This window comes from Larus michahellis, chromosome 9, assembly GCF_964199755.1.
Source record: "Larus michahellis chromosome 9, bLarMic1.1, whole genome shotgun sequence".
Lineage (NCBI taxonomy): Eukaryota > Metazoa > Chordata > Aves > Charadriiformes > Laridae > Larus > Larus michahellis.
In genome coordinates, this window is record NC_133904.1 from 21608054 (window position 1) to 21626117 (window position 18064).

Here is an 18064-nt window from a genome sequence, read left to right on the forward strand (position 1 = left end):
GCATGCTGCAAGATACAGCAAGAATATCGTAAGATAACATATACGTGTGTGCACTATGTGTATATGCAATACAGTATAGAAAATGTATGTTATCAGCTCTTTAGAGAATCCCACGAGGGTCCAAAACTAAATGCAGTAATATTGGTGGGGACCGGTAATTCTGAATGATCTCTCTACCCATAATCCACTTTCTTGCTTCAGTCAAGGAGTTGCAGGAGAGACTTGCAGAGGTCCCTTCCCGCTGATGGGATTCTGTGTTTCTGTAACACCTTTCCCACGACTCATTCCCTCTGTCACAGGCATAAGAACCAGGACACAATCACACCTGCTTTGGGGCTGCTCCATTATGACCATTTCTTTCAAGATCACTTTTTTGGTTGACTTTTACTGTGCACCAAGAGATGCTGCAGGCAGGTTGCAGATAACTGCTGTGTACACGGAAATTGGCTATTGCACTCACTGGATAGCAAAAAGTAACGAGGCTAAGCGTTGATGTGCTCACTGCCCCAGTAAGACAACCAAAGTCTTTGTCTGTGAGATGGAGGAAAGTCAGCCTCCAGTGCTCATGGAGAGAGATTTCCATTTTCTTCACTCTTTTCTCTTAATATTTTATAGCTCTTCAAGCCAGTGGATTTTCTCTGGCATCCTTGAGCTATTAATTGTTACCATCTCAAAAAAACTTACCTCCCCAGGTGCAGGACTTTGCATTTCCCGGGGCTGAATTTCATGAGGTTCCTCTCAGCCCATTTCTCCAGCCTGTTGATGTCACTCTGGGTGGCAGCAGGGTGGCAGCATGTGAACAACAGGCAACCAATGTGTCAACTGATCCTTCCATCTGTGTATCATCTGCAAACTCGTGGCTGCACCCCATCTGATCATGCAGATCATTCACGAAGATGTTAAATAATACTGGCCTCAGATTCAGGTGCACCACTGCTGACTGGCCTGCAGCTGGACTTCACGCTACCGATCACAATATTGTAAGCTTGGCCATTCAGCCAGTTTGCACTCTACCTCACTGTCCACTGGTCTAGCCTGTACTTCATCAATTCATCAGTGAAGATGTTGCTGGAGACAGTGCTGAAACCTTTCCTGAAGGCATGGTAAACAGTATCCACCCCCCTCCTCTCATTCACCAAGGCAGCCAGCTCCTTGCAGAAGGCTATCAGCTGCAGGAGTCATGATTTCCCCCTTCGTAAATCCATACTGGCCACTCCCTAAATACAGAATCATAGAATGTGTTGGGTGTGAAAGGACCTCTAAAGGCCATCTAGTCCAACCCTCCTGCAGTCAGCAGGGACATCTTCAACTAGATCAGGTTGCTCAGAGCCTCATCAATCCTGGCCTTGAATGTCTCCAGGGATGGGGCCTCCACCACCTCTCTGGGCAACCTGGGCCAGTGTCTCACCACCCTCATTGGAAAGAGCTTCATCCTAATGTCTCATCTAAACCTGCCCTGCTCTAGTTTATAACCATTGCCCATTGTCCTATCGCTACATGCCCTTGCAAATAGCCCCTCCCCAGCTTTCCTGTAGGCCCCCTTCAGGTACTGGAAGGGGCTCTAAGGTCTCCCCAGAGCCTTCTCTTCTCCAGGCTGAACAACCCCAACTCTCTCAGCCTGTCCTCATAGGAGAGGGGCTCCAGCCCTTGGAGCATCTTCGTGGCCTCCTCTGGCCCCGCTCCAACAGGTCCGTGTCCTTCTTGTGCTGAGGGTTGCAGAGCTGGACACAGTACTCCAGTACTCTAAATACAGAGAATCATATATATATATATATGCTAATATATAACAACTGCCGAAACCAGTTGGCAGCTACCCACAGCATAGGAGGGGTTTTGGTGTTCGCTCATGTGCTGGGGAAAGAGCTGCTGCTCCGTGGCTCATGGGCACTGATGCCTGCAACCAACCCTTCAGCATGTGAACCACACCTAGTCACTGGCCCAGATGGCAATCCACCAGACTGTGAGGACTGGCTGATTAACTCTGATATTCAAAGCCATGAATGAACATTACCTGCATAGCTGTGACAAATACGCAGAACGTAGTGCTTTATGCCTAATGCTAATAACCAAATAAAAGAATCAGTGACATGAGTCTGATTAAAGCAAACAGATAAGCAAAGAATAATCAAAATGTGGTGAGCACCTAATAGTTTATTGACAAGTGGTGTTAGAGAAAGAAAAGCTTTTGAGATGGGGTACTCAAATTCTGAAATGCAGTTAATAAATTCATGCTTCTGGCAAGAAAGGAAGTTATTTACCAGAAATTTAATTATGCATTAAGCACTAACAGATGGCAATTAGTGACTCCCAAATAATTAACATAAAAACGATCTGATGCCAATGCTACTTACTGAATGATGACCCTCTACTGGGACGGGGTGGAAAAGAGGAGGCGGCATATTTTTCATCCTCAGAGTCTCTAGGTTTGCACCAGAAGATCCCAGAATGGGTAACAACAGCAGCAGAAACCATGTTCTTTAGGGCCTGTTTTGCTTTATCTTTGACTGACCCTTAGCACTGCCCCAGATGCAGCTGCAGCACGCCGTGGAAGTGCATATCCACGTAGTAAGAGAACTCTTTGGGCATAATGTGTGCCCTGCTGTTGGGAAGCACATTGTCATAGTAATGATGGGGCAGGGAATGGCCATCAGGATGCACGGAGAAGGGCCAGAAGCCGTAGAGTGTAATGCGTTCGCACAACTCCAGAGCAGCATTCACTAGCATGAAACCTGAGGAGAGGCGACGAACATGAAAACCATGATCATGCCAGTACTTGCTTAGAGCACTCAGGTACCGAGGGTGGAAGAAGATGGCATGTGACTGGGAGGCAGAGCCCTGCAAGGCATAGAATGCTCGGTAAGAAGGCTCAGTATTGCTGGAGTAGGAGAAAGCCGGGAGGAGGAACCAAGTCTTTCCATAGGAAGCTGCTGCCTTTACAAATGGCAGGCGCCGACGATTCAGACCATTAAATCTGCAAAGTAAGAGATGTGGGACCATCACCCTCTGCCAACCCCATCCTCATTCCCCCCTGCCCTTCTTATGCTACTCTGCCCCAGAGCAGTGAAAAACCCGTCTGACTCTTCATCTCTGTGTTCCCCTTTTCTGTGCCTTGTGGGTGATCTGAGTTCAAAATTCCCAGGTGCAGCTTAACACAGGCCAGAGGAGCTGCTTGAAAATATCCAGAAGTTTTGCTAGTGACTAGTTGGTTAAAACGCTGGGAAGAAGTCTTCAAATGTAAAACCTTAGTGGCCCCACAGCTCACAATTCATGGAGAATTAATAATGGTGGAGCAGAGGGCTGGGAGAGAACTCATGCCATCTGCCTTTAGAGATCTACTACAGAGATATCTACATCTGAGCTAATTGTCTAACCGTCCTTTGCACTCAGTGGAGGGAAACAAGCACAGCTGGGTCATAGCTGATCTGTCTTATTTTAGATGTCTGGTGCAGGACAAGGAGCACCTATTTTCTACACTGAACGTAAAGATCATTTATGCAGCTAGGATCACAATGAGATCAAATCGTTCCCATCAGAGCTCCTCCTGACAGCAGCAGTACAGAGTACAGCTGAGCCTCCCTGCCTGTCTTAATATGACCCTTGAGAGGATCAGGCCACTGGAAAGACTGAAAATGCTATGAATTTCTAGTGGTAAGATAAAAAAAACCCCAGCAACCAAGTCTTGTACAAATTCTGCCCCAAACAACTCCAAGACTTGCAGTCTTCCCCTGTGTACCTCTGCACAGAGGGCAGTAAGTGCCAATAGCTTTTTTTTTGGATGGGCCTTTGGTAGCAAAGGCCTGTCTGTTTCCTGGGGCCCAGAGCAGAGGCAAAAGAGATTGCCTCTTCAAGAACACAATAATGGGGGAGAAACAAGTCAGAAGCATTTCTTTCCATTTTCATTACCACACCTATTACCTATGCTGAAGGATACTAGGATTCACAGTGACGATGCTTGACTTTCTGCCCACATCCTCAGGGAAGTCCACAGAAGGCAGGTTAAATCTGATTGAGGTGATAAACAAAGGAAGTCTATGAGAAATAATGCTCCATGATATCCTCAGAGCTTACCCATCCCTCTGTGACACCCCTCATTTCCCCAGCCCCTCACCTTCAACCCCAGAACATTTCCTCTGTCTCCATTTTCTCTGTCCTCACCCTACTGCCATCAAAACCCCCTCCTCCTGCTGGTCTCCTACATCTCTCCTGGACAGGCTGGCAGCAATTACCTGATTACAAACTGGTGCCTATCAATTTCAGAGCCACAGCTGCTGTTCCTGAGGATTCCTCCATTTCCCACTACAGCACAGGTTTTGTAGAGAGGGTCCCGAAAGGGGGATTTCTATAAAGAACAACATGTAGAAATTCACTCACCTTTAGAGAATTATAGTAAAGACCTACCATAGATCGTCCAGCTAGACATATTCCAGGGCATATGAGAGAAAACATGCAGGCTGTGAGTCGTATTCCCCATCAAAGAGCCCTCTGACCTCTGGTAGCATCTCCAGCAAGTTTCTGTTGACTGTCAATCTCTTTGAAAGCTGCCCATCATAGACAAGCTCAGATCCCAACGGCGTGTTGTCTCGTGTTGCAACCAGCCAGGCTGAGGCATTGCAGCAGCTCCCGAGCTTTTCCCTGTAAAGGGGAGAGAGGGGAAGAGAGCGAGCAGAGTCCTGAGGACGGGGCGGAGGGGATCTGTAACGGAACAACAAAGGAGGGAGGGATGAGAACGAGAAGAGAGAGCTTGGCAAGGTGCTACCTTAGAAGCAGAAGTGAAGGATTAGGTAAGCAAGTATCGCAGCGTAAAGGGAAAGTGAGCTTGGGAAAGCACAGGGAACACAAAGAAAGCATTGTGTCAGTTGGAGTATGCACTCATCATGCACGTGTCATACACTCTGTTCATCCATCTCCACACATTCTTCATTTTCTTCTTCCTCATCCACATGCATTTCCAGCCATTTTCTATGTGTTCTTCACTCTTTAGCCTAGCCACTACTCCAAAGCCCTTCCTGCTTGCTTCAGCCTCAGCTTCACCCCCGACCCATGTGCGCCTTCATCCCTCCCCACATAAACTCGCCAATGGGCGAGATCACAGGTCAGCACAAGGGATGCCGCAGGGCAACGCGAACCGATGTTATGCGAGGGTGGTGGGTGTGGGTGTGCCTGCATGTCCCACCCATACAACCTGACCTGGAGAACAACATCGCTTTAGATATGATTCTGAGTGTAGAGTGTGTGTGAGGATCGACCCAATAAACAGCCAGTGGGCTGTCAGTACTGGGTGCAGCAGGCAGGGACCCCCAGCACGGGTGGCGTGCTTATGTGGATTCATGGGGTACTTCTTCGCAGGCTTGGGGCTCAGCAAGTCATAAGGGGTTCCCACGAATCTAGAGCACATGCACATCCTGTGAAGAGAAGCCTGTGCGTGTAACGGTGTGTGTGGCTCTGCGTGATTAGAATTCCTTGGGCTTATTTGTAGAAGGGTGTTTAGAAATGTATAGTTGCGTATTGACATTTTGTAAGTGTCTAAAATTCTGGTTTATCTGCTTTGTTATTGATATTTGATCCTGAATGTCTAGTTCACCCAATGTGGATTAAGCATGTGTCATCAATAAATTAATAAACCACTTTGGTTGAGATTTTATTGGAAATAGGTGAACTGAGTAGTTTCCCCCTGTGAATTGTGGACATCACCTGTACTGGGCCAAGGCAGTAGCATTGAACTTCCAGCGGCAGCTTTGCATTAACTTCACATGTGTCAGGCTCCAGTCTTCATTCACCCTAGGGCAGAAAGAGCTCTTAAGCAGCTTGAATGCTCTCACAAACACTTACTGTAAACAAATGACTCTCTGTTGCATCCCTGCCTACCCCTTGGACCTTCACTGAGGCCACCAGGTGACCCAGTGTAGCCAGTTGCCTGTCTTCCCCTGCCCAGCACAATTGTGGCCACGACTCTCACATCTGAGGTTGTGTTATGTTGCTCAACAGTTCTTGACACACTTCTGCTTCTGGAACCTTGATGTCAGGTCTGCGAAAAAACCCAAAGGGTTAAACTGAGACAGAATATGATGTCCTCCCACAGCTTTCCTCCATCACTCCACCCCAGCAATCCCATACCCCAATGTCTCCCCTTGGCCATCTCATGGCCTAGCCTTCAACCACTCCCACCCTGGGCTTTCCACCTGAAACTCATTGCATCCATTCTCTATGCTATCTCCATTCCTACCCTATTAATTCCTGCCCTGGAGACCTTCTGGAGTGATCCTCCATGTTCCCATTTCCTTTCCAGGACTGAGGGGACACAGTTCCTCCATCCTGTCCCTCACTCACCTGTCATTCAACGCCAGAAAGCACATGGAAGCGAGTGAGATTACAGCTATAGCCAGCAACATGACCCATAGCTTGTACGTCTTCAGTAGTCCTGGCTTCACATATTCCTCCCTGCTGATGCTGTTTGGCATTTTGGAGAATGCCTGAGAGAGGAGAAGAAATGAGGAAGCTCCATACCTGGGTGTAAACACCCAGCCCAGGGCTTCTCTGGCACTGGCCCTCATTGGAAGTTTGCCTTAACTCTCTGAAAACCAAGGGAGAGTAGGGAACTCATTTCTCTTGGGCTATGCTGAAGCATGCCATGGGGTTATCGCAGGATCCTACTGGACCCTGTTGGAAGGCATCATGGGCCAATACCAATCTGTAGGATTCATTCCCCTGTAAAGCTGTCCTCAGCTATTCCAGGGCAATGGTTCCACTGGTATTATTCCACAGTCTTGGCTCCAGTCCCTGACACCTTCGCCTTCTCTCTAGCAGTTATCTAAAAATGTCTGCACACAAGTTCCTCATCATCTATGTTGGAAAGAAAAGGGCAGGAGGGTTTTTCTCCTCATTTGCTTTACCCCTCTGCACACCAGGGGCCATGACCAGCCCCAGTGATCAGCGGCATAGAACTGCAGTGCATCCTGCTCATCTCAACGGTGAGCCTTTGTCCTGGAACGCTGTGGTTTTGCCTGTTTGCAAGCAGCCACCCCAATCATGCCAATTCTACATCAAAAGAGACATGTCATTGGATTGTCATGTTTCTTCAGAGGCACACCTTTATATGCTGTGGGTAAGAGAAACAGCTTTGCAGAATTTTCCAAACCACATCATTGGTTTCCACATGTCCTTTACCACCTTCTGATCCTTGGTTGAGGAATAATTGTTCTGGCTCTCTCCAAAGAGCAGCATAATCGCAAGGTGCAGCAGAGAAGGGAAGGAGGAAGCAGAGCTTTGTTGACATTCCTTTTGAAATTCTGCCTCTGAGTTTGCTGTTTTTCAGGATGTTTCATCTCTGTTTACAGGATGTTGAATTAGCCTAATCCAAATCTTTCCAGTGGAAATTTTGAACCCCCGCAACATTCCGGCTGCTAAATTGGAGAGATATGGCTTTGATGGATAAGGAACTGTCTGGATGGCTGAATCCAAAGAGTTACAGTCAATGGCTTAATGTCCAAGTGAAAACCTCTGATGAGTGGTGTCCCTCACAGATCCGTCCTGGGATCAGTACTACTTAATATCTTCATCATTGACATAGCATGATTGAGTGCACTCTCAGCAAGCTTGCGGATGACATCAAGCTGAGTGGCGTGGTTGACATGCCTGAGGGACAGGATGCCATCCAGAGGGACCTTGACAGGCTTGAGAAGCAGGCCCATGTGAACAAGTTCAACAGGACCAAGTGCAAGCTCCTGCACCTGGGTTGGGGCAATCCCCCATATCAATACAGACTGGGGGATGAAGGGATTGAGGGCAGACCATCAGAAAAGGACCTGGGGAAACTGGTGGGTGAAAAATTGGACATGAGCTGGCAATGTTCACTTGCAGCTGAGAAAGCCAGTTGTATGCTGGGCTGCATAAAAAGAAGGATGGCCAGTGGGTCAAGGAAGATGATTCTCTCCACTCTTGTGAGAATCCACCTGGAGAACTGCATCCAGTTCTGGGGTCGCTAGCACAAGAAAGACATGGACCTGACGGATGGGGTCCAGAGGAGCACCCCAAAAATGGTCAGAGGGTTGGAACACCTCTTCTGTGAAAAAGGGCTGAGAGAGTTGGGGTTGCTCAGACTGGAGAAGAGAAGGCACCGGGGAGACCTTATTACAGCATGTTAATGCTTAAAGGAGGCTTGTAAGAACAATGGAGAAAGATTTTTTACCAGGGCCTGTAGTAACAAGACAAGGGGCAATGGTTTTAAACCGGAAGACAGTTGATTTAGATTGGACATAAGGAAGAAATGTTTTACGATGAGGGTGATGAGACACTGGAAGAGATGCCCAGAGAAGTTGGGGATGCCCCGTCATTGGAAGCACTCAAGTTCAGGTTGGATGGGGCTTTGAGTGGTCTGATCTATGCCCATGCCCATAGCAGAGGGGTGGAACAAGATGATCTTTGACAGTCCCTTCCAACCCAAACCATTCTATGATTCTATGAATCTTTGATTTTATGATTCTATAATTCTATGAAGATGGAAACTTTAGATTTATCAGGATTGTGATCACCAAGTGGCCTTTTCACAAGGAAAACAAAAGCTTCTTCTTACCAGTATTGCTTAGCAACGGACTTTTCCTCCAAAAGCTGGAACCTGACTAATCCAGCCCCAGGCAAAATGAAGGTAATCAGAATGCTGATTTTATTGCTGTTAGTGAACAAGTGCACTTCCTGTTACCTCGGTTTTTTTGGTTTGGGGGTTTTATTGAGCTAGGTTTCTTCAGTTTGTTTGTTTGTTTTTTTTTTCCTAAGTAACAGCTCTTTTCAGGGGAGAGTAATATTCTCTGTAGGGCCCTGTGTCTGGGCAAGCATATTGTCAGCTCTCAGAAGGGATAGTTGCTGAAACTCAATAACTTAATACAAGCACTGCACTAATTTTTAGCACCAATTATATAACAACAGCCTAGAAAATGAGAATCCATGGTTCAGTTTCCAACCCCAAAACTACGAGGCTAAATCGACTATTTCAATAAAATAAAAAGGCATGGAATCTAAACCCAAGAAAGTTAAAGCTCACATACCTTTTAGACCAAGGCAGCTATGAGGCACACCTGTTTGATCCTGAAGCTGGATTCAAGTGCACCGTTACCTGGGATGATGCAGTTTTGCCACACCTCAAACCTCCAATCGATCTGGAACTGCCCCCTCAGGGGGAGGAGATGTAGTGATTTCTTTCTGTCGGCGTGACTCATGCGTTTCTTCAGGATCGCAACTAACTTTGAACTGTGTAAAGTCCTTCTAATAGTGCTCAGTGCATTTTCATCCAGATTAAAGGCCTTTCTTGGCCTTGTTTTTATACATTGCGCCTCCTGTGGTACATATGAAGGTGTCTTGTCTGATTGTTGGAGCATTTTGCAAACAGCTGCTGTACAAGATGATGTGGACATAAGAAGACAAGGGTCTTGAGTGTATACAGCCAAGACCTCAGAATACTCCTGCAGAGCTGGGAGAGGAGCTAGCTGCTGGGCTTAGTGCAGAGGCTGACTGCAGTAAACCATGCTTAGACCTACAACTCCCAAAACTGCTCAAAAGATTGTGGAGCCTGAAATATCCCCACAAAATCAAGCTCCACTAGGTGTGCAAGCCCTTGCACTTACAAAGCCTCCCTCACTGCTGCTTCCTGTGACTGACACTATCAAACAAAAAACCCAGCAAAGTGGTGGGATTCACAAAGGCTTTCTCCATCAGCTAGGTGAACCTCCTCATCCATGTATCCCCAAGCGCACTGACACAACAGCTTCTGGAGCTGTGGTCCCCTGCACAGCTGTCAGAGTGCCATGGGTACAGTGACCTTGCGTTATAATCCACACAGGCAGCTGCACACATCTGCACATCCCCTTACTGCAGGAGCTCATGGTCTTCAGCAAAATGGATCCAAACTTGTCAGTCAGAAACCACATGCTTATCAATCCGTGGAAAAGCTGCTCTTTAGACACCTTTTAGAAAATCCTAGGCACATGAGATTCAAGCCACATTGCGGCAGATCTACGAGCAGAGGCCTGCGTACGGCCAAAGGCACAGTGAGCAGAGCACACAGAAACAGGAACGCAGCTGTCGATACAGATGGAACGAAGAGGAACTTGTCCAATATAAACACGGAACAGAAAACAGCTTTGCGACGTAAACGTGGAACAAGAAAACAGCTTAACGTGCTTATCTTAGTGGGAACTGAATAAGGTGACTGGGTTAGTGATCTGAAATATGTGTCTACTTGCCTAGCAGGTGCATGGCAAGTTTTAGGGCTCGGGTGTAAACGCCAAGGCTCGAGAAGCAATAAATGATTTCGTGCATATCACAGGCTGAGTCCGTGCCCTCATACACCACACCACATGACTCAAGGCCTGGCAGTGGCAATCTCAGGTGATGGTATTGCTGCTGTGAGCCACTGTAGCCACCCTGTCACCTTCCAGGGTTGGTGCTTACCATGAATATGTCTTTAGAAGAGACAACCCTTATTTCTGGTGCCTGAGGTTGTCCTATGCCTGACAAGGCAGGCCAGAACCCTGGAATTGATGCTGTCAGGTGGGGTGTGGGGAGAGTGGAGACAAAGAATCCCACACACATGCCAGGGACCATGTCTGGTGCCCAAAACCAGATTTCCCACCACTCCAGACCCCACCTCTCCCAGTGGTCACCAGTGCCCAGCTCCTGGCATTGCCCCAGCTCTGCTCTGCGACCTGACTGCACGTAGGGCAGAAGGAGAACACACTTCCCAACACCAGGCTGTGACCTGACTCTTGTCCATTCTGTGGACACCACCATTCTGTGGTGATGGAGGGACCCTGGAACACTTGGTCACCGGGCAGGGAGCCCAGCAGGCTTTCCTGGCTCTGCCCAGTACATGGCTACAAACAGCAGGGACAGTCCAATCCCCTGGACACAGGGACTGCATCAGGGCCACCACCCCAAAGACCTTCTTCCTCCCACCGATGCTGGGTAGAGGGGTGGCAGCGGGGGCTGTGGTGTGGCCCCAGGCCTACGTGTCACAGTATTACCCCCAGCAACACAGCCCCAGTGTCCCGGGCAGTGTGAAAGGGGAGTCCTCCCATGCCCAACCGTCATGTTAAAGCCTGTCTGAGCAAGGAAAAGGGCAACCTTCTCTAGGAAGTGCCCCAGGATGCCATGATGGGGTTGGCGAGAGACAGCTCTTTGGGAAGCTGTTCCTTCAGGAGGAGGAAGAGAGCTTTGCCACAGTGGAGAAAGACCTTTTTGGCCTGGAGAACTGAAGAAAACCACCATTGAGAATACAGGCAGTATGGGACCCAGGGAGGCCTCTTTATCAAGGAGAGCAGGACAATGGGCCTGGCAAAGCAAGGAGATGCTACTCTTCAGTGTGCTTGTGTCAGGAGGAAGATGTGGCAGCCCCAAAGCAATTGTGGTCATAGAATCATAGAATTGTCATGGTTGGAAAGGACCTTTGAGATCATCGAGTCCAACCAAACAACCTACAATCTCTGCCACTAGAGCATGCCCTGAAGTGCCACATCTAGATGTTTCTTAAACTAGTCCTGAGCAGCTGGCCTCCACCTCCCACCAGGATGGCTCTGCAGGACACTGACCACCCCCATGTCAGCCTTACTAGTGTCCCTGTGCAGAAAAGCAGCCCCTGCGATGCTCTGGCTCAGCACCTTCTGCCCATGTCGCTTCTCTGCCATTCAACAGCCTCCCCTCCTTGCGTACTTATGGACCCTTGGTTTTAGTGACTGCTAGGGTTATGGGCCCCTGGGGTTAATACCACAAAGGGTTATGGGCCCCTAGGCCTATGGGCCCTCATGGTTAGTGTCCCCTAGAGTTAGAACCATGTTGGCTTAATGACCCTTAGGTTTATTGGCCTGTATGGCTATATGCTCCCATGATTATGGTCCCCTTAGGTTAGCCTCCCCCTAGGGAAAGTACCCCCAGGTGTTATGGGCCCCTAGTTATCGATGCAAGCCTTAGGGTTATGGCCCTCTTAGGTTATGGGTCCCTCTGGTTAGCAGCCCCTAGGTTGATAGCACTACAAGGGTTATGGGACTTGAGGCTTAGGGACCCTAGCTCCTTTGAAGCTCCTGGGGTCTATGGGAACCTGGAGGCCTCTGAGGCACACAGGAAGGCACTCAGAGAGGTCTGAGCTGCACAGAAAGTCACCCAGAGGTGACTGGGCTATGCAGAAACATAGTCAGTGGCCCCTTGGGCACACAGAAATGTGGTTGGAGGATTCATAATTGTAGGGGCTGAGAACCTCAGGGGCTCATACTTATAGGAGTCAATAACTCCAGGGCCTGTAACCATAGGGACCCGTAATCGCAAAAATGCTAATCATAGGGGCCCAGAAATCTAGGATGTGCTCTTCTTTAGTGACACTCCTGCTCCCCAGAGAGTCTTTTTGCAGGTAAAAACGAAACCATGTTTCTGGATCCCCTCTTCTGTGCAGGACCCCAAGCTGGCAATGGTGCTCAGCAGAGTGAATGGGGTTGCGGTCCAATTCTCTCCCCTGCTCCAGGTCCAGAGTTGCATTTCTCTGGGGCTGTGGGGTGATTCCACACTGGTCATGTTGGTCAGGGAGGGAAGTGGACCTAGCCAGATAGAGCCACTGCCTATTATCGCTCATTTTTAGGTGTCTGTGGCCATGAAACATGCTCTGAGGAATCATGAGGCATTTCCAATGGCATGAGATGCACTCAGGTATGCTGCTAGATCCAGCCTAAGGTGTTTAACTGAAAATGGTATGAATTGGTCTCCATTCTGCATTCACAGGGAGTGCTAGGACTCTGTGCTTGTCACCCTGAGCTCATGGAGAACCCAAGGAAAGCAGCGGGTCCTTTAGGGTGCAATGCTTTGAAGCATGTTCTTGCCAGCAGTGTTGTAAGAAAAGCTAAGGCTTCAGGCACTACGCTGAAACCCCATTACTGTGGAGATGCTGTAATAGGGAGGCCAGAAGAGGCCAGGCTTTCTTTAGCATTGGTAGGATATGTGTGTAGTCACGGGAGTGCTCATGCAGGCACCTCAGTGCCAGCACCAGCTTACAAGGGCAGTTAGACCATATACATGAGAGGGGCACAACAGGACAGAAAAGAAGTGAAAAGAGATCATTTCTGAAGAGACCAGGTTTCAGCGAACGCAGGCCCAGGAAAGCAGGAGTCCTGACTGCAGCAAGGAGATGACTGCTATGGCTGTGAAAGCAACGCAGTGGCTGGAAGAGGGGCTGCCCCTGCATGATGTGTCTGGACCTAGAACAAGCCTAGCAGAGCAGCTGATCTAAGCACTGAGCTGTCCCTGGATTTCCTCTGCCAACTTCGTCGTTGCCCCCTGAAAAGATCCCAGCTGCAAAGGAGTAGGGATGCAATAAAGACAGCATGGGAATGAGAGCATGAAGTGAAAAAACAAGCGATACTGCCTGCTCCTACAGACACAACTGATTTCTACAGTGTGAGGATTGTGGAAAGGGGTACCTGCTCCTTTAAGGGTATCTGGTCAAGGACATTTTCAATGCAAAAATGAATAATAAGAAAAGGAGGAAGCTATAAACAAGAACATAAAGAGATATGGACTAGACGAAGAAACCGTAAGGGAGGAAGTGATGAGAAAGAATGTCGTCAGTCACGCTAATTGATACATTCAGCGAAATTATCTAAGAAAGAACTTTGTCACATGTGATACTAAGGAAAAGGATGCAGCCATAAACAAATTAGACAGAGAAACAAACCTGACAGTTAAACATAATGAGGAAAAAGATACATAAGAAATCTTGTCAGTCACACTAATTGATGGGCTATCAAGAAATTGCAGGCAAACATGGAGTTTGCAACCAATAAAGATTCAAACCTGAGGGTGCAGGATGTTGGAGGTGGTTGGTGGGACTGTGCAAACTGAGGAGGGAATGTGCAGGGGCAGGAAACTGAGGGGGAACAAAGGAGGAATAGACAGAAACAGGTGTAAATGAGTGTTGTAAGTTGCGTGTAGAATGGAACCGATCAGTATGCTTGTGTGGCCATGAGGACAGGCTGAGAGAGCTGGGGGGGTTCAGCCTGGAGAAGAGAAGGCTCCGGGGAGACCTTAGAGCCCCCTCCAGCCCCTAAAAGGGCTCCAGGGAAGCTGGGGAGGGACTCTGGATCAGGGAGGGGAGCCATAGGATGTAGGGGGAAGGGGTACAGTTTTACACTGCAAGAGGGGAGATTTAGATGAGAAATCAGGAAAAAATTCTTTGCTGTGAGGGCGGTGAGACCCCGGCCCAGGTTGCCCAGAGAAGCTGTGGCTGCCCCATCCCTGGAGGTGGCTGGATGGGACTTTGAACAACCTGGTCTGGTGGGAGGTGTCCCTGCCCATGGCAGGGAGGTTGGAACTAGGTGATCTTTAAGGTCCCTTCTAACCATTCTATGATCCTATGATTCTATGAACAAGGCCTCCACCTGATCATTGCAGTCTGTCCTATTTTCTTATTACATCTCTTCTTAACTATCTGTCTGCGTAATCTCACCCTCTGCCCCATGTGTGGGGGTGCTGCAAGGACTGGGTGTCACCTACTGGGGGACCAGCATGAGTGGACTGGGTGCCAGTTACTGGCATCAGACCAGGGGTGTAGGCACCCCCAGCCTGTGGTGTCAGCTACTGGTGTGAGTAGGGGTCTCGGCCACCAGCTGGTGGGGCAGGAACCCAAAAAACATCTACTGGGGGTGACTGGGGTGAGGGAGGTGAGGGGGGGACTCCAAGCTGGTGGCTGGCCACAGCCCATGTGCCTGGTGCTACCTGCTGTGGGGGGGGTGAGTGTCTATATCTTCCCCAAGCCAGCCATGCGTGGGGTGTGCATGTGTGTTCACCAGCAAGCTTCAGGTTGGACCAGGTGGTGCGTAGAAGGACCTGGGTCTTCGCAGGAGGAGGAACTTCTTTCCTGTGAGGGTGTCAGAGCCCTGGCACAGGCTGCCCAGAGAGGTGGTGGGGTCTCCGTCTCTGGAGACGTTCCAAACCCGCCTGGATGCGTTCCTGTGCCACCTGCTCTGGGTGACCCTGCTCTGGCAGGGGGTTGGACTACATGATCTCCAGAGGTCCCTTCCAACCCCACCATTCTGTGATTCTGTGATTCTGTATTAGGTGGACAGAGGGTCCGTGCTGGTCCCCAGGAGGACCCGTGAGTGTGGAGAACCTCTGGGAGCAGTGCGTGAGCATTTCCTCTTTGCGGCAAGCATCAAGCTGGACCAGTCAGTGAGTAGGGGACCCATGGGGCAGGTAAGAAGGTTAGAGGAGGGGTACTGGGCGGCAGACCGGCCGTGCTGCTGCTCAGGGGACCTGCAAGAGTGTGTGTGTGTGCAGACTCCAGCAGCCAGGCAGGAGGGAGTCTTGGGTCCAAAGCTGTGGCAAGTGACAGCCACTCTTAACATCCCTTAACATATAGGACAGGTTGCTCTTTTATAGCTCCATGCTTTAAGTTGCATTTATTTGAAAAGTACAGTTTAGAGGTAGTTACACGGATTGCGAAACTTGAATTTTCCCTAACATTCTGCCCAAAGCCGTTTTCACGTCATTATTTTTCAGGCTATAGATGATGGGGTTTAGCATGGGGGTTAAAATGCTGTACTGGATGGAAAACAGTTGATCTAGAACGAATGACGAGACTGAACTGGGTTTTGTGTACTGGAACAGAGCAGTTGCGTATAGCAAAACCACTATGATGAGATGGGAGCTGCAAGTGGAGAAAGCTTTGTGCCTCCCCTTTGCAGACTGTATCTTCAGGACAGTAGAGATGATGTAGATATAGGAGATGAGAGTGAGCAGAAAGGAGCTTGACCCAAAGATCGCAGCAGAAGACAGAAGAACAAGTTTATTGAGGAAGGTCCCACCGCAAGCTGCAGCTAAGAGAGGGGGCAACTCACAGCTGAAGTGCTTAATTTCTGTGTACTTGCAGAATTGAACGTTTAGCATTGGCAGTGTGTTTATGATGGAGTGTAAGACCCCCATTGCCCACGCGCCCCCCACCAGCTGGCTACAGACAAGTCTGTTCATAACTTCTTGGTAGTGCAGTGGTTTGCAGATGGCAACGTATCGGTCGTATGCCATTGCTGAGAGCATGAAAATTTCACTCCCAGCTGAGAGAAGGATTAAGGACATCTGGATAATACAGGTACTGAATTCAATGGTTTTCTGCTTCACTAGGAAATTCACCAGCATATAAGGAACAATGGTGGTGGCATAACAGATGTCTGTGAGGGCTAAGTGAAAAAGGAAGAAGTACATAGGGGAGTGAAGGTGGGTATCAGTACTTATAACAATCATGATCACCATATTTCCAAACAGAGTGATGAAATAAATAACTGAAAACACAAAGAAGAGGAAGCTTTGAAGGTGTGGGTCACTTGTAAGTCCCAAGAGAACAAACTCACTTGCACTTGTTTGGTTTTCCATTCACAGTACCATACCTGTAAGAGGAGGAAAAAACATCATGTCGGCAAGTGGCGTGGGGACGTACTGAAGTTGCAGTAGCTGACTCCCAGGTACCAGAGACAGGCAAGCAACCAGCCTTGTGCAGCATTCGAAGTCAGGAGCAAGGGCTGGGGTGCAGTCAATTTCAGTCCTAGCTGAGAAGCAGGTTTTGCAACAAAGCAAATGCTGCGGAGACAGCATTAGATGTGAGCTGTGCTCCCCACAGAGCCCAACAGGCATCTCCTCCTCCTCCTTCATCTCCTCTTACAAATGCCTTTCAAACTCCACACAAGGGGGAGGCCTGGGAAAGAAGTCCTTACAATCCTCTGACTTCTCTAAAATACCTTTTTTCCTGACAAACAGGCTTAAGTCCCAGAAGTGCCCATCACCAAACATGGGAGGATGACAGCAATTCTGCCAGGACCGGTCTGTCCCTCTGCACTTATGACCTTAACCTTGAACTAGATGCCAGGTGCCAGGTTGCCCCAGTTGTTAGGAAGTCTGTTCTGTGTTTCTGGTTTGGCTCAGGACCAAAATGTGATATATCCACAGGCTGTGACTGCAGAACACCCCCACAGGCTCCGTGTTCTGGACATATAGACACAAACATGTTTAAGGTCTCCGCTCTAAGCCAGGGATAAGTGGAATTTTGGGGAATTACACATTCCGATGTTTACTGACAGCAGGTTGACGACAAAACAGATAATTGTATTGTAAAGCAGAGAACTTCCAAGGAATATTTCCCACACACATACACTTTCCTAGAAGAAGTTTCCTGTTACACTCTCCAATACATGAGTGGGGATTAATCAGGAAAAGTAGTAGTCCAAAATATAATATTTTCCTCATTGTTGTGGTGTTAGTCACACAACTGAGAGGTGTCACAAGATGCACAAACATACGATGCATCTCATCTAAGTAGGTGTTTCCAACTCAGAAAGCAGTGTAGACGGCTGTCTTGGCCAATAATTGAGATGGATCGTATTCACCTTTCCTTTGGTAGTTTGTAGAGTTCAGGCTCGAGTTCTCAGAACCAAGTATCTCCACCCAGTTTGCACCTTCAGCATCTCAAGAAACAGATCTACACTATGAGGCAGCTCCCACGTCTTCCTCCCCCACCCTTTCCTTTGGTTGCCTCTCATAAAAGCCAGCTGGTCCACTCCTGAGCTCCAGCAGAACCAAGCCATACTTTTGGCACTCAGGGAGATTAGATGCAAGCGTGAGTTTGATCTCTGAGCTATCATGACGCTAGGAGAAGCTCAAAGGCCTTAATGGTGTGTCACACAATGTCCTACAACACAGCAATGAATTCTTTGGCTTAAATCATTACCAACATCTTGTTTTCTTTCATTTAGGCACTTGACTCTGGAAATGGGAAACTCATTACTTCTCAGAAAATTCTTGTTATCAACAAGTTCTTAGGTAACAACTGGTGGGAAACTGTCTCACTATTGGATTTATCTAAAAGATATTCACAAAAATCAAAACTAGTTGCTTAGATCCCTCCATTATTTCATCAGGAAAAAAAAAAAAAGGAATGTCTAGAAGATGATACTTAAGAATGAGAAATAAGTACACGTTTTATAACTTTTCTCCCCTTTCCATTTACAGAAGAGAGACTCCTTGATGTTTAAAAGAAAGTGAAGTAAAAAAA

At 48.3% G+C, this 18064-nt stretch overlaps 2 protein-coding genes across 4 annotated transcripts; both read right to left on the reverse strand.

Annotated features, from left to right (window-relative positions):
* Positions 1 to 684: 684 nt before the first annotated feature.
* On the reverse strand, positions 685 to 9132 carry LOC141748907 (alpha-2,8-sialyltransferase 8F-like). 3 transcript variants are annotated; one of them, XR_012589139.1, is made up of 8 exons: positions 9039 to 9132; positions 5957 to 6025; positions 5692 to 5778; positions 4488 to 4632; positions 4227 to 4339; positions 3916 to 4002; positions 2352 to 2971; positions 685 to 770 (listed from the first exon to the last, which is right to left on the reverse strand). XR_012589139.1 is itself a non-coding variant. In XM_074601606.1 (7 exons), coding segments are annotated over exons 2-7 (954 nt in total). In that variant the 5' UTR covers positions 5959 to 6025; positions 9039 to 9129; the 3' UTR covers positions 2133 to 2511. The 3 variants fall into 3 exon arrangements, 2 of the variants coding, with proteins under 2 accessions (XP_074457707.1, XP_074457706.1); XM_074601606.1 differs by lacking the exon at positions 685 to 770 and having other exon boundaries at positions 2133 to 2971; positions 4488 to 4692; positions 9039 to 9129; XM_074601605.1 differs by lacking the exons at positions 685 to 770; positions 9039 to 9132 and adding an exon at positions 6328 to 6464 and having other exon boundaries at positions 2133 to 2971.
* Positions 9133 to 13254: 4122 nt separating this feature from the next.
* Positions 13255 to 16392, reverse strand: LOC141749068 (olfactory receptor 5V1-like). Its single transcript, XM_074602142.1, has 3 exons — positions 15458 to 16392; positions 13822 to 13894; positions 13255 to 13320 (listed from the first exon to the last, which is right to left on the reverse strand). The coding sequence occupies exons 1-3, from the start codon at positions 16390 to 16392 to the stop codon at positions 13255 to 13257; spliced, it is 1074 nt and encodes a 357-aa protein (XP_074458243.1).
* Between the last annotated feature and the right edge of the window lie 1672 nt (positions 16393 to 18064).